Genomic DNA, 14550 nt, shown 5'->3' on the forward strand with positions numbered 1-14550 from the left:
TTTTTGAAGGATTGTGTAACTTGAGTAATGATGCTAGAAAAATCACCAGAATAAGTTACATTTTAAAATAGATTAAATTACAAAAAAGTTAATATTTTGAAGAGTAAAAGTATTTCAAAATGTAACTGTCTTGCTTGGTGAGCAGAAGAGATCTTTTTGAAACTGTTTAAAAATCTTACTGTTCCAAAACCTTTAACCAACAGTGCATTATCAATTTATATACATTTCTCGTAAAACATATTGTGTCAGTGAAATAGGAACAATTTTAGGAACAATGTTTAGACTCTTTCTCCCCAAGCCTGAAATAAAAAAAATCTGTAGTAAAATGAAATAATAAAGAATAAAATATGTATTTTTTGGTTTTGATACATTTTAAAAAGTAATTTATTCCTTTGATGGTCAAACTGAATTTTAAACCTGCTGATCAGCAATATACTACTGTGCATCTTCAAATGAAGGTCACTTTTAACAGTATTTTTAAAACAAAAGAAAACTTATCTACAAGTAGAGACTAGGGTCTATAAATAAAGCATTCTCCTATCAAGAGAAGAGGCCCTTCACCACAGCACTGATTTCCACTCATTACATCACACTCACACAGGCAACATAATTAGTGACATTTACAAAAGCATAACATACATATACAGTACATACTTATTCTCAATAAATAAAACAATATTAATGCTTTATAGGTAAGAAACATAAAATATCAAGATGAATTCTAAAAGATTATCAAGAGAAGGAAAGAAAGGATGACACTCTTAATTGAAGCCATTAAAAAACTCTGTTCATGCATATGACAGCATTAGAAAGGAGCGAGCCGTTCAGTACAAGAGCCACAAAAACACTGAATCCCAAAAAGTAAAAAGCCTACTATACAGTTTTACTATTGCTGTGAGCAAATATCATGATTGCTGATAATGCAGAGCACAACCAAACAGCCCTAATATTATCATCAAGTTGAAGACTATGAAAGCATATGCATCATGCACTAAAAAAATAAGACCAGGGGCAAATTCACACCACACAGACCCAATTTCAACAAAGCCATGCATGAAACCTCTTCGTTCATGAGCCACGCTTGAAAACACCAGCAGTAGGAAGAAGAGATGAAATAAAAAGAGCCTTTATTTTGTTCCTAAGCCATTTCTTAGCACCCAATTAACCTTTAAAGCGGTCTCTACGGCCTCTCTGAAGATGAAGGTAATTGAATGTGAGAGCAAAAGTTTCGTTATGCAAACATAACATGATAAGAAAAGCACTGCTTTGCATTTACAAGTCTGAACACAAAGGCAGAGGCACAGCTAAGATGCGTCTAAAAGGACAGATGAGGAAATCAATACCATTTGCAGCTGCGTTGTGATTCAGAAGCACAGCTGCCAATGTACATTAGCAAAACGCAAGAGTGTCTGCTTGGCTTCAGCATCCGCAGAAAACAAAAGTGAAAAAGCTGCTAAATGCAAACTAACCAGGGATGAGCATGAGTAATTCAAACTAGCTGAGTAGCAAACACTACTTACTACAAATGGAAAGCATGAAATTGTAAAATGAACATGCTACACAAAGTGCTGTAACTTTTTGTTTTGAATAGAATGTGATTCTATGTAAAAATTTAATTGGTAACTGTTTTGTTATATATTTTTTTTCAACGCTTACCAAAAAACTAACCAGCTGTGAATTTAGTTTTTATTGCCATGTCAGCATGCGAAACAGAATAGACTATTAAAGACAAAAAAGTGACATAGCATGTGAATAAATCGATATAACTCGTATATCAAATCATTAAAGAGCCCATATTATGCATGAAAAAAGGTCATATTTTGATTTTCGGGGTCTCCAACAACAGGCTGATAGGCATGCAGGGTCAAAAATCACTTTCATTGTCTTATAATATGCATTTAGTTTTACCTAATTATCCAAACAACTCCCATATGATTCATTCAGCAATTTATTCGTTTTTCAAACTTTTCCTTTTTGCAATGCTAATCTGCACTGATTGATCTAATGAACCAGTCTATTGTGACTGGTCGACAGCGTTCAGCGAGAGACAGAGAGAAATGCCCACCACGGCTTATTAACATTGTTGAACTAGTGCAGAGTGTATGTGTGAGCCCAATGCAGGAGTGCATTAAAGCAATGCAGTTTAACACCAGCATATTGCTCTATTCTTAACCATGACACACATTCAGTATTAATCCACACAGCGGCAAAAGCTGAACTGTTTTTAAACTTGACCGCATGCGTGTAGGAACAGCTGACAGTGGCCATAGCAATGACAAATGGCAGAGGATTGCAGGCTCACAAACGCATTTAAATCTGTAATTAAAGCGGCACGCATCACATTTTCAATGTGGGTTTAGATGCTATATAAGAATATAAAGAGTTAATCAGATACAGTACAAGCCACGTGGAGCGGTTACAAGTAACAAAACGCAATTAGATACATAATCTGCAAGCTAGAGAAAAAAGGAAACAACCATCTTAATCGCACTTACACTTGAGAAATGGGGGAAGGAACTGAGTACTGTGGACTGTAAAGTTCCTGTCAAGCTCTGACAAAGTCCCATACATCAATAGTCTTTTCTGATCCCTCCTTTAATAATCGGCCGATGAATCATCCATTGTAAGCGTGTACATTGCTGAAGCACTCGTCAGAAAAATGAGGGAAACATATAATTTAGAGTTATTTTTGGAAAAATAAAATTCAACCATTGACTCTTCACAGCCTCTTTTTTGGGTAGGCAAAATAACACTAACTTTCCCTCACACTTCAGAGCACAGTGTCTTTGCGAGATGATTCATCCGGGATACAGTGTTTGTCTTCCTTTTTTCTTTCTACAGTGTTTGTGGGCGGGGCCGGGGATTTCATTTTCCCAAGTCCCGTGCGCAACAAATGGGTGGGGCTTGAGTTCTGCATTGACATCACGCCGACACAGCAAAAGACTCGTTACCCCCCCAATTAATTTGAACCACTCTGAGTTGACTCTTTTATAGATGAATCTGTAGTTTTAAACATGCCACACGTTCAGATTTAAGCCTTAGCTAGATATTTCACTTCAATTAGAGCCGAGTTACACATTGCATGGACGGTCATTTTCAAAAACCCATAATAAGGGCTCTAAGTATAAAAAAAAAGGTAGGCAATCAAATACTTTTTTACAATAAAAGTTTGAAGTTAATGTTATTCTTCAGCTATCAAATTACTCTGAATGCTCATCCTAAGCACCAACAAGCAGAAGGTATGGCCTAATAAACAAATGCATGCATAAATACAGTGTTTCTGACTTCGTGCCTCTCTTTCTCAGTTACCTCTTTTTTGCGATTCTTCAGCATGTTCTGGAACTTGGAGAGCTCCTTGTCCTGCTCAGCTTTGATCCTTTTGGCTTCGTCTCTTAGTCGGTTGGTGTGGTCCTGCTCCAGACGCTCTATAGTCTGCTTCTGCTGTTTCTCAAGGTTCTCCACCTCTTGGTCATACTGCCGTTTCTTTCCCTGAGGACAGAAAGAGAGAGAGTGAGAAAGAGGAATACCGAATTACTGTAACTGACCACTAATGCACAGAGCAATTTGAGCTGTGCTTGTGTTCCTTTGAGACTTCATCGGGCTGGTGAACCTGAGCTAGCAGCAAGAAGAAAAAAAGGTAATAGTGCTACTGTAAAATATTTAGTTGTATTAGTTAAAGAAACAGTCAATCTCTGAGTCTCCTTTTTTTTACTTTTAGTTTAGCTTAGCAAAAATACTTGAACTGGATTAGACCGTTAGCATCTTCAAAAACAAAACAAATAATAAAAAAAGAGTTTTGATAATTATTCTGTGCTTGTTTGTGTATAAAAAAGGGTTAGAAATGAAAGGTTGCTATTTTTTTGTTCAATATGTCTAGGGGAAGTATACTCTTATTCTGAAATAATAATCAGGGAAATTTTCTGTTGAAGACTGAATGAATTTTTAAAAATATAAAAAATTCAAAAGTTTAACTCGAAAGGGCTTCTTGAATGAGCTTATTTTCAAAAATCAAAAGTTCCTTTAGCAAAGAAGCCAAATTTTGGAGCAGGAAAACTTGATTGGGTGCATCCACAAATCGCAAAATAATATTAACATAACACAAACATTGCTTGTTATGCTCTTAAATTTTCATCATGCCTTGTCTGAGTGTACATTAAACAGTCAACAGCAGATTAAGATGTTGAATGGAAACAAATCTAGTATAGGAATGAGGCTGCTGACCGACATTTCCTGCTCAAAGCGTCTGAAGAGTTGCTCTTTCTGCTGCTGCAGTTTATTGCTGAGCTGCTGTTGAGCCCTTTGCTCCTCTTTTTGCAGCAGCCTCAGTTCTCGTAGCTCTTGGCGCCTACAGAACAACAAATAACTCTTTATAAACTTTTCAACTAATATATATTGTTATTCATGCATTATCAAATTCATCATTTGCAAATTGACTAGAAAGAGTAACTGATGTTATTTCAGATACCTCAGGAATCTCAGTTCCTCACTCTTGGTGTCATTGTCTGTGACAATCTTGGATGTGGTGACACTGACTTCCACCCCGTCGACCAAAAACTTGCGAGTCTTTTTCAGGGTTTTCTTTTGGCGTTTGATGTCCTGTGAGTTACAAATTCCATTAAATTTTGATTATATAGAGCTTTTCACAACAATACAATACAAAGTTGCTTTACAAAGCGGGAATGTTATTACACTTCAGACAAAATCAGAAAAAGTTAATTTCTTGTGTATCAGTGGCCAGTACATATACATGCAGTGCTCCGCATAAATTAATAAACCCCATTTTTATCAATTTCTCAGAAAATACAGGTAATATATTTTGGTGCATTAAAACAAAACAGATTTATAAAAAACATATAATAAAATATCATTTTAGTCATTGAACATCTTTAGAAATAAAAAAGATAATACAATTCAATTCAAGCAAAATATTACAAAAAAGTAATTACAACCTACAATTTTTTTTGTTTTGTTTCTCTTTTGCTCTTAAAAAAATTATATATATATATATATATATATATATATATATATATATATATATATATATATATATATATATATATATATATATATATATATATATATATATATATATATATATATAAATAAACTATTTTGTTTGATTAGCACCATATTTAGCTTCGTTACTGGCTAATCTAATGTATATGCACAGATATAATATTGTTAAGCTTCCAATAAAAAATATGAATTTAAATGAGAGATTTGTGAGGGGTGTACTTATATATTCTGAGCACTGTAATTAACCTTCAGTTATAATAGAATGCACTTTTTAAAATGGCAATGTGTATAATACTTTGTTCAATAAAGTGAACTGGTAATTACAATAATAAGAACAATTTGTGTATTGCTTAAAGTTTAATGGAGTAGTTTACTTTCAAAACTATTATTTCAAACCAAATATGGGTACCTGTATTGAAACAGATCCTTCTTTGCTCTTGGAAAGGAAACTGGAAATGGACAGATTAATATCAATGCTATTAGTATCTGCAGCAGAACTGCTGCCTGAATCGGAGTCTTTTTCCTTTTCGGCATCTGGTTTTGCCACATCTACTGTATTGTGGTCACTTTCAGGCATGGCAGGGGCTTCCTGGATCTCTGGTCTGTCTTCAGGGGCTTCTGCAGGTTCTTCTGTAGCACTGACCTCCTCTTCTTTCACACCATTAATGACAACAACAGGAACTTTACTCAGAGAGATGTCCTCTACCACATCTACCCCCCTGGGTTCTGTAATCTCAGCCTTTTCTTCAGTTTTATTTTGGTCCTCTGGGACCAACTGATCTTCCTTTACTTCTTTAGAAACTTCTGGTGAAGTCTCCGGTTGCTCCTCTTTTACTTCTTCTGTAGAACCTTTCGGTGAAGGTTCTGGTTGCTTCTTTACTTCTTCTGAAGAAGCATCTGGTAAAGTTTCCGGTTGCTCCTTCTTTACTTCTTCTGAAGAAGCACCTGGTAAAGTTTCCGGTTGCTCCTTTACTTCCTCTGTAGAAACATCTGGTGAAGCTTCCGGTTGCTCCTTCTTTACTTCCTCTGTAGAAACATCTGGTAAAGTTTCTGTTTGCTCCTTCAATTTTTCTGTAGGAACATCAGCTGAGGTAACTGTCTTATCTTCTTCTGGTTCCTTTCCATGCACCTCTTCTTCATTCTCAAGCTTGTCTTCAGTTTTTTCTGTAACTTCAATTAGTTCAGTAATGGCTTCTTCAGTAACACCATCGGATTTATTCTTCGGTTCAGCCTCATCTGAAGGTAAGGCATGCTCCTTTTCTTCATCTGTAATGCTTTGTGCTTTGGCTTTCATATTAATTTCTTCAGACTCCTCTTCTTTCTTCTCTAGTTTCTCTTCCACCTTCACTTCTTTCTTTTCCTCCTCACCAGTTTCCTCACTGACAGTTACAATCTCTTGGAGGTTAGTGTCATTTGCTGTTGGAGCATTCGGCTGATCAGTAACCCCCCCTTCTGTGCTAACTGGCATAGGAGATTCTTCTTGCTTTGATATGAGCTCATCACCAGAACGTAATTCCTCAGCGCTGGTGTCTGAAACATTGGCTTCAACTATCTTCCCATCCTCAAGATGGTTAGATTCGTTAGCATCCACCACCATGGCAGATGTCTTGTCACAAGCTCGATCCTCAGGTTTTCTTTCAGGTTCAGCTCTCTCTGTGACCGACTCGAGAGTTGGCGTGTTCTGATTTTGTCTCTCATCCTCTGAGCTGCCAACACTGGTGTCTGATAATGCACGTTTGTGTCCTTGCACTGCCTACATGTACAAAATAAGAGACAAAATGACTGCAGTAGCAAAACAATGAAATAAATAACTAAATAATGCCACCATTTTATCATTACAACTTTATGAAAGTGAATCAGAAAGTGAAAAAAAATGCAGTTGTTTGTACCGATTGGGGCTCGGGCTCTTCTTCCTCCTCTTCCTCTTTTCCCTCTTCAAACTCCTCAAACACTTCGGCTTTAGCTTCAGCAATTAGTTCTCGGAGTGGTTTGTTATCCACTAGACTAGAAACAAATGGATGCTGACAGAAGACAACAGCTAATCATTATCATGTCAATTTTAACTACATCCTTTAATTTGCATCAAGAAATAGAAAATGGGCCAACCTGTAAAAGCTGCAAGGCACTCCACCTGTTGTCTACATTCTTATCCAGTGCTTTCCGCAAGAAATCACTGAACTCAGGAGACCTGTTAACAGAGTGAAGGATCAAAAATAAACCCTGAGGTGGATATGAAAGGGGCTTTTCGTTGGAGGTATTACAGTGATGACTATTGAGCAACAGGCTACGCAGTTCGAAGCAGATCATGTGTTGGGACTCTGGGTGGGTGACTGCTTTTATGATTCATCAGCTCAAAAGCCTCCAGCCTGGATTTAGCAACTTTTAGTTGAAAGGTGATTTATAACACCAGTTAAATTATTTCTTAATATGCCCCATCAACTCACAGCAAGTGAAATATCCTGAATTTAGAGATGGACCAAATGCAATTTTCTTGGCAGATTTCGATTTCTGAAGTGTGACCTGCTGATACAGACTTGCTGATTCAATTTTTTTTGCTTCTAAAAAAGAACTAAAACCATAAATAATAATAAAAATCATCATAATAAAATATAAACATCCCAGTTATGAAAATTGTCAGATTCCAGTCTCTGGCTAGTCAATTGGTGCATCTCTACCTGGAATGATCACTATTCCCTCTACTGCTGATCACAGTTTTCTTCTTTGGAAAGTAAACTCTCACCATCGTGATGGAGATGCCAGAGTGGGGGGCTCAGACTTTGCTATTTTTAGCAGGACTCTCATTGGGTTCATCTCGTGGTTGGGTGGCTCGATCTGTGCCAGCTCAATCAGCGTCACCCCCAGGGACCAGATGTCCGCTTTGTAGTCGTATGGTCTGTCCTTTGACGTCTCACACATCACCACCTCGGGTGCCATCCTTGTATTAGGAGAGAGACAAGGAGGAGCAGAAAGAATTGCAGTAAATTAGCCGAATGAAGAACGTCATTATGTGGCACATTCATAATTCTGCTCATACACAGTGACAGATCTCATGATTCAAAGCAATACTTTAGAAATTGAATGACTAACCAGTATGGCGTTCCAATGAAAGAGTCTCTTCTCTGTAGGGTCTTTGTATTCTTTGCAGACACTCCAAAGTCAGCTGAAAAGAGACATTTATAAAAATTAGAGGAATACAGTTTGGCTGACAACAATATGGAATAAACACAATTATTTATTTTAAAATAGGATATTAAGAAAACTGAAGTTATGATGGACATATTTAAAAATTATATTTGTGTGTGTGTATGTGAACATAATCTGGCATGTGATCAGGTGAAGACAAAAAGAAGGTAGACAAGATACATATTTATCTGTGTGTGTTTGAATAATAATAGAAATAATAATACTAAAATAATTCTAAAAAAATAAATAATATTCTTTATATAAATTTTTAATATTAGCCACACAATTAAAGTTTTTTTGTTTTATCAGTTTAAATGTTTAGCAGTTTAATAGTCACCTAAATAATGTTTAACAGGTTTATAATTGTACCTCAATGTTGCCTACCACCGCTAGACTAACACGGTAAGTTCTCTTGTGTTCAAATAATATAATTTTCCCTGTTATTTAGTCAACTCTTTATTTCATGTGATAAATAAACTAATAGTGAGTCAACAACTGTAAAAATATTAAGTTTAATTGAATTGAGTAGCCAATAGGCTTTAACATTCCACTCTAAAAATATATATCGTGCATTTCTAAAAAAACAGTTTCTCACTTTGCCTTTCCTTCAGTGTAGTCCCTGCTTTTTAATCCGCTTGTTAAGTGGGATGTCATGCTAAGTGGCTGCCGGGTCTAAGCGCTCTATCAAACTGTATGGTGAGACTCATCAAATGGTAATAATCAACGTTTACAAAGTGCTGTAATACTTTCGAAAATCACGATCGCAATATTTGTCTATGTCTAATATGCAATGACCAGAAGGTGATTAATTTTGTGTAAATTGTTAAAATTTAGTTATTTGTGATGAAGCAAGTGCGACTGTAGTGTAGACCATGATTTAATATAAAATTCACTTTCATGTGTGATAGGACTAAAAATTTGTCATAAACGAATATTTTCTCAATTCAAATGAGTAGCGACTTGGTTCCGAAAACAGTATTCCATATGTCACCGATACGTCACGACTTAACAAGCGGATAGGTTAAATTAATTCTAAAATAAAATTTTATACATTTGTATTATCATCTAAACAATTTCATGACAACTTCAGGTATTACATTTCAGGTGCTAGGCTGTAGCACTGAATAAACAAAGACATAAGAACAGATGACTTGCAGAGGATAATGACAAATGTGCACCCTGGCTTTATTTATAATGTACATAGAGCGCACGTGGTCATGACATGCAAATGTGAGCGCGGTAAAAGTGCACAGCCGCGCACGCATTCAAAGCGATTTCATAATCTAGCAAATTGTCAGTGGCTTCGTCAAACGTGCACATTACAGGACTACACAATATCATTATACCTGAATGATGTCTGGAATGAAGCAGTTAACGCTCCTTGTGCACAATACAATGACAAACAACGAAGGCGCAAACCATTAATCAGGTCTTTTGCTTTGATGACAATGAACCTCACTGAGACCCCCCGACCTCTTTCAAAAAACCTTCAGATTTACGCTAATTACAGGGGTTGCACCATTACGCTCGAAAAAAAAACAGAAATTCGCATTCATACCAAAGAATCACATCCCTGATAATACAAACATACAAACAAATAGGAAAATATTTTTTAGAAATGATCTGGTGTTCTTGGGACTTAAGCCTGATTTATACTTCTGCGTCAGGTGACCGGCGTAACCCACGGCACATGCAACGCGCGTGGCTGTGCATTTATACTTCTGCGCGCTGTCTCTGTCGGTCTGCATTAACACTTCCGAAACTCTAGTAGGCAGTAAGGTGTAAATGTTCCTCTGTGTTCCTGTGTCGAGTTTCTTCGCTGGTTTTTTGCTTTTCCTGAACACTTCCGGGATGTACAAGTGGCTCAAACTCGCTCATTTTGAGGCAGGAACCGGCGGACGTGCAACAACTTTAACTATGAGGTAAACACAAAACAAAACTTTCCATCCGGAGCTCCTTCACGGGACTCCACACTTGTAAACAATCGCTAGCGCCATTCGCGCGGCTCTCAGTCCCACTCAGACTCGTCAGCGCTACCAAGCCGACCAATAACAGAGCTTACTCTACGCGTCGTTGTGACGTGTAGTTACATTTTTTGAGAGGTGCACGTCAGTGACGGCGACGGCGAAGGGCTATGCGTCAGCGCCGTAGCATACACCGGCGTTTGACGCAGAAGTATAAATCAGCCTTTATGTTTTAAATAAACATATTTTGATTACTGTACTTTTTAGTGTATAAATGTCTTGAACCCTTAGACCATGAACCAACATACTGATGTGCTATAGTGGGTATCATAATTATGCAAGTGCATTACAGTAAATATTACTAATAATTTTTTAACTCAATATCAAGACTATCCCTCGATTTCACAAACAAGGTTTAAGGCTAGTCAAGATTAAATTGCATGCTTGAGCTGTCTCAACTCAAAATAACTTGCGGTGAGATGTCTTAAAATACATCAGTGTCATTTTTTGTCTCCAGGTGCACACCAGTAATATATTTTTCTAAGGCCATTTTTATAAATGTGGCTTAAATAGCCTAATGTAACTAAGGACTAGTCCTGGCTTAATCTAAGCCCTGTTTGTGAAACTCGGCCTTTATGGCGTTTTTTTAAACCTTAATGCTCCATTAGGCTATCAAAACTGCAGGCAACCTATGTTTTTAATGCAGTCATGTGGCCCCCAGGCTTAAAGCACACTTCATTTAAGAACACTTCAAGAAGCTATTACCCAATTTGATGTTTCCATCTGAGGTAAAGAGAATATTTCCAGCCTTCAGGTCCCGGTGTATAATCTTATTCTCATGGAGGTAAACCAGCGCCTCCAGCGACTGTTTACACACCACCCGGATCTGAGGCTCTGTCAGTGGCCGCTCCAGCTCTGCAGACACACATACACATACAAAAAGGCTATAAAACATTCACCACTGCTCTAATCTTTTTATTTGCTGTGACGTGTTTTCACATTGAATTTGTCAAATGCACTGTAATGTAACAGTGGCAAAGGGCTCGTATTAATAGCCTTGTTCTCTGCTGTTGTTTTTGGCTGGGTAGAACACACTTTCCCCTTGTGACTGAAGCAATGTGAACAAGTCTTCATTACATCAGTGCTGCTGGGATAGGCCCTCACAGAATAGACAGAAGGCAACAGAGGGAGTCATAACAGTGAGTCAACAAAAGCATTTCCATCAGAAAAACACCTCCTCACCCCTAACACCTCCCACCAGCAACACCTCTCTTACAGGCTAAATGTGGAAAAGGCCAGATTTTCATCTTAGCAGACTAAACAGTCATAAGGAGGAGATATTTTATTTTTACAGGACATTATTTACAGTTACAGTTTACTATGGTTAGACGATTTGTGATTAGAAAAAGTCTTTGCAGATGGAAAAGAAGGAAATTGGATAATTTTTAGCACATTGCTTTTGGCTGAATTATTAATACTTCAAGAAAAACTTGTAAAATCTGCTTGAGAATTTGCTGACATGCGTAAGGACATTTCAACAACGCTTCCAACTAACACAAAAAAAGGCTGAGTAGCTTTAAAGAAAAGAGCCTAACCACTCCTTGAATTCTGACTTTGATAATTATATAGTTGAGTCCAGCGGCAAAAATGAGCGCACTGTGCCAGTGAGGTCAGGAGGAATGGAACATCATCACAGAGAAGAACAGACTCGGACGACCACAGCGCTTTCTATTTCCTTCAGTTAAACAAAGACTGTAAATCTTACCCAACATCACAGCGTCTACCGCTCCTCCAGCACAAAACTCAATGAGAATCTGAAAACAAGAGACAAAGATTAAGAGATGAACCATTTAAGAATGACACCAATGCTATTAAAATGATATACAGACTATTGTAGTTATAAAAAAAATCGTAGATCAGTAATTTTATGTAATATGCAACATTTAATCTCACTAAAAAACTATTTATACTGTATATAAGTTTAGGGTTTGTATGCTTTTTTAAAGACTTTTATTTAGCAAGGACACAAGAAATAATTTAATTATTAAATATTTCTCTTTACAATAAATGCTTTATTTTTAAACTTTTAGTTCTTGAAAGAATCCAGCTTTCAAATTTGTTAATAGCATAAAATGTCTTTTTGATAATAAAATCTTCTCATTATGATGATTTATTAAAGAAGCTGTGACACTTTAGGCTGCAGTAAGGGTTTATATGAATAATCATAAAGATAACTCTATTTATAAGCTGATAGACTTATGGGCATTGCTCAAACACGTCCACTACACACTTTGCGAAAGCATGAATATCGCTATTTACTATATTAGTGTAAAAAGCCTTAAATTCTTAAACTCTTTTAACTAGGGTGGATCCTACTTGGTTGTTATTTTTTATCATTCATTAGCTAAAAAATTCAACCTGAAGTGATTCCATTGACCTTGTTCCTCTCTGTTGTTGTTATAGTTTGACTTCCCCATTCCCATAAAATAATTATCATGCTTGCTTGTAAACTGCCTTAACCACAACTATAAACAACCATACTTAGCTTTGTCTGTCTTAAGGACTTGTATGGGGGAAAGCACCATGCCATATTTTAGAATTTTTTCATTTTTTTGTTGTCACTACCACATGTATATAATAGATGTGCATATATAATAGATGTGCATATATATATATATATATATATATATATATATATATATATATATATATATATATATATATATATATATATATATATACACACACACACACACACTGAGCGCACACCTTAGAAGAAATGGCAATAAAATTAGGGTTATTTCAAATCATTACGCACACACATTTTATAGGAGAACTTAGTTGAAAATATTTCAAATTGCTGCTTGCGCACTGCAATTCATGCAAGTAGAACTAACTAATCTGCTTCACATTTTGTATGCAATATACACATTTCGGTAATAATGGCAGACTCAGACAAACAGAGAGCACCCAAACACTGCAGTGTTTTTTCATTCTCTTCATAAATACTAGTATCTGAATCGCAGCAATGGTTAGTTCGTTTGTCAACTTCTGAGAAAACAGTTTCGGTCGCCTAGTTATAAGAGATGCCAAAGCACAAAGTGCATTGAAAATGGTGAAGAAAACCGAAACCACGTGCTCATGCTTTTCACATGCTTTTAGATGCAACATGTGAATGGACTCCAGTTGGGTTTCGCCACCTCAAGTCAGAAAGAACAACACACATAAAATGAGTGCGGTAACAAGCAGCAGTAAAGAGATTGTAAATAAAAAAAAAGGATATAAGCAGGGCTTTACATTAACACCCGCCAAATGCGGGTAGATTTCAGCTTTGGCGGGTTAGACAGACACCTCCACTAGCCACTTTGGCAGGATCTGGATGAAAATAATTTTTAAATTGTAGTTTTCGTAAAAGCAGGGTTCGACAATATAAGGATGGCCCAATATGCGTGCAAATGTGATCTTAAAAATCGAGAAGTAAAATAATTGCGATCACGCGAGCAGAGGAATGCAAATGAATACCAAATGAGGATGATGATCACTCGCGCTAACAGCTCATGTGATGCGCGCGACTGCTAAATGCTTGCACGCTTCCGAATCGTGAAGCAACCGTGTCTGGAACAGGTTCTGAAAACGCAACTGTCATCGTTTCTCTTTTAAATAAACTAGACAAATAGTGATGAACATGCACCCACAGTCCTGATGCTTTTAAGAGCTCAAAATGTGTATTTTTGTAAGCAGCACCGGTTGCTTTCACTTTGAACAGATTATTAAATGGCCTAAAGTTAACCGTGAGCATGTGATCATTCTTTCATTATCACACACGGTATGTTTCACCTGCTTACGGTTTTATTTGCTTTTATTTTTGTTAAAATGGTTTAATATTTTTTTTTTTTACAACATTACTTTAATGGGAGATGAACTCTCCATTTATGTGCAGTCAACTGGTGATCCGAGAGATCTTTAGCCAGGACAGATTACTGTGCATATTTTTAATACATGACAATAGTCATTTTTTAAAAGTCAATTGCTTTTCTTCCTTTTTTAAGAAATGTTTTGTTAAATAAAAGTATAGTATACAGCTATACTTTGCTTGTTTTGACACATTAAAAATTTGTGGCTAAGAAATAATTATTGTTTCGTGTGGTTATAGAGATAAAATTGGTACATCGTTAATTTTGAGCTCTAAAAAGAGTCATGTGAAATAAAAACTAATTGCAATATAACACTGTGAAAGCATGACCCATTTGCTCATGCTCTTTGAGCAAACTCATACTCGACACACAAAAAGTGAAATGAATGAGGACGCATGTGGACATAACACACAATTTAAATCAAGGAATTTTAGCATGTCAACGTCAAATTTATGCATATAAAATATATTTTC

At 36.4% G+C, this 14550-nt stretch overlaps 1 protein-coding gene across 3 annotated transcripts in view; it reads right to left on the reverse strand.

The window, feature by feature from the left end:
- The window catches only part of slka (STE20-like kinase a), a 45324-nt gene that overhangs the window by 17392 nt on the left and 13382 nt on the right, over positions 1 to 14550 (reverse strand). For all 3 annotated transcript variants that reach the window (NM_001145601.1, XM_005156872.5, XM_005156871.5), the window contains exons 3-12: positions 11929 to 11977; positions 10929 to 11078; positions 8104 to 8176; positions 7757 to 7951; positions 7123 to 7204; positions 6906 to 7037; positions 5426 to 6769; positions 4466 to 4596; positions 4222 to 4345; positions 3310 to 3489 (exon numbers count right to left, since the gene is read on the reverse strand). In NM_001145601.1, the coding sequence (NP_001139073.1) occupies positions 3310 to 3489; positions 4222 to 4345; positions 4466 to 4596; positions 5426 to 6769; positions 6906 to 7037; positions 7123 to 7204; positions 7757 to 7951; positions 8104 to 8176; positions 10929 to 11078; positions 11929 to 11977 (2460 nt within the window). The remainder of the gene's footprint in view (positions 1 to 3309; positions 3490 to 4221; positions 4346 to 4465; positions 4597 to 5425; positions 6770 to 6905; positions 7038 to 7122; positions 7205 to 7756; positions 7952 to 8103; positions 8177 to 10928; positions 11079 to 11928; positions 11978 to 14550) is intronic.

Source organism: Danio rerio, chromosome 13 (genome assembly GCF_049306965.1).
Source record: "Danio rerio strain Tuebingen ecotype United States chromosome 13, GRCz12tu, whole genome shotgun sequence".
Lineage (NCBI taxonomy): Eukaryota > Metazoa > Chordata > Actinopteri > Cypriniformes > Danionidae > Danio > Danio rerio.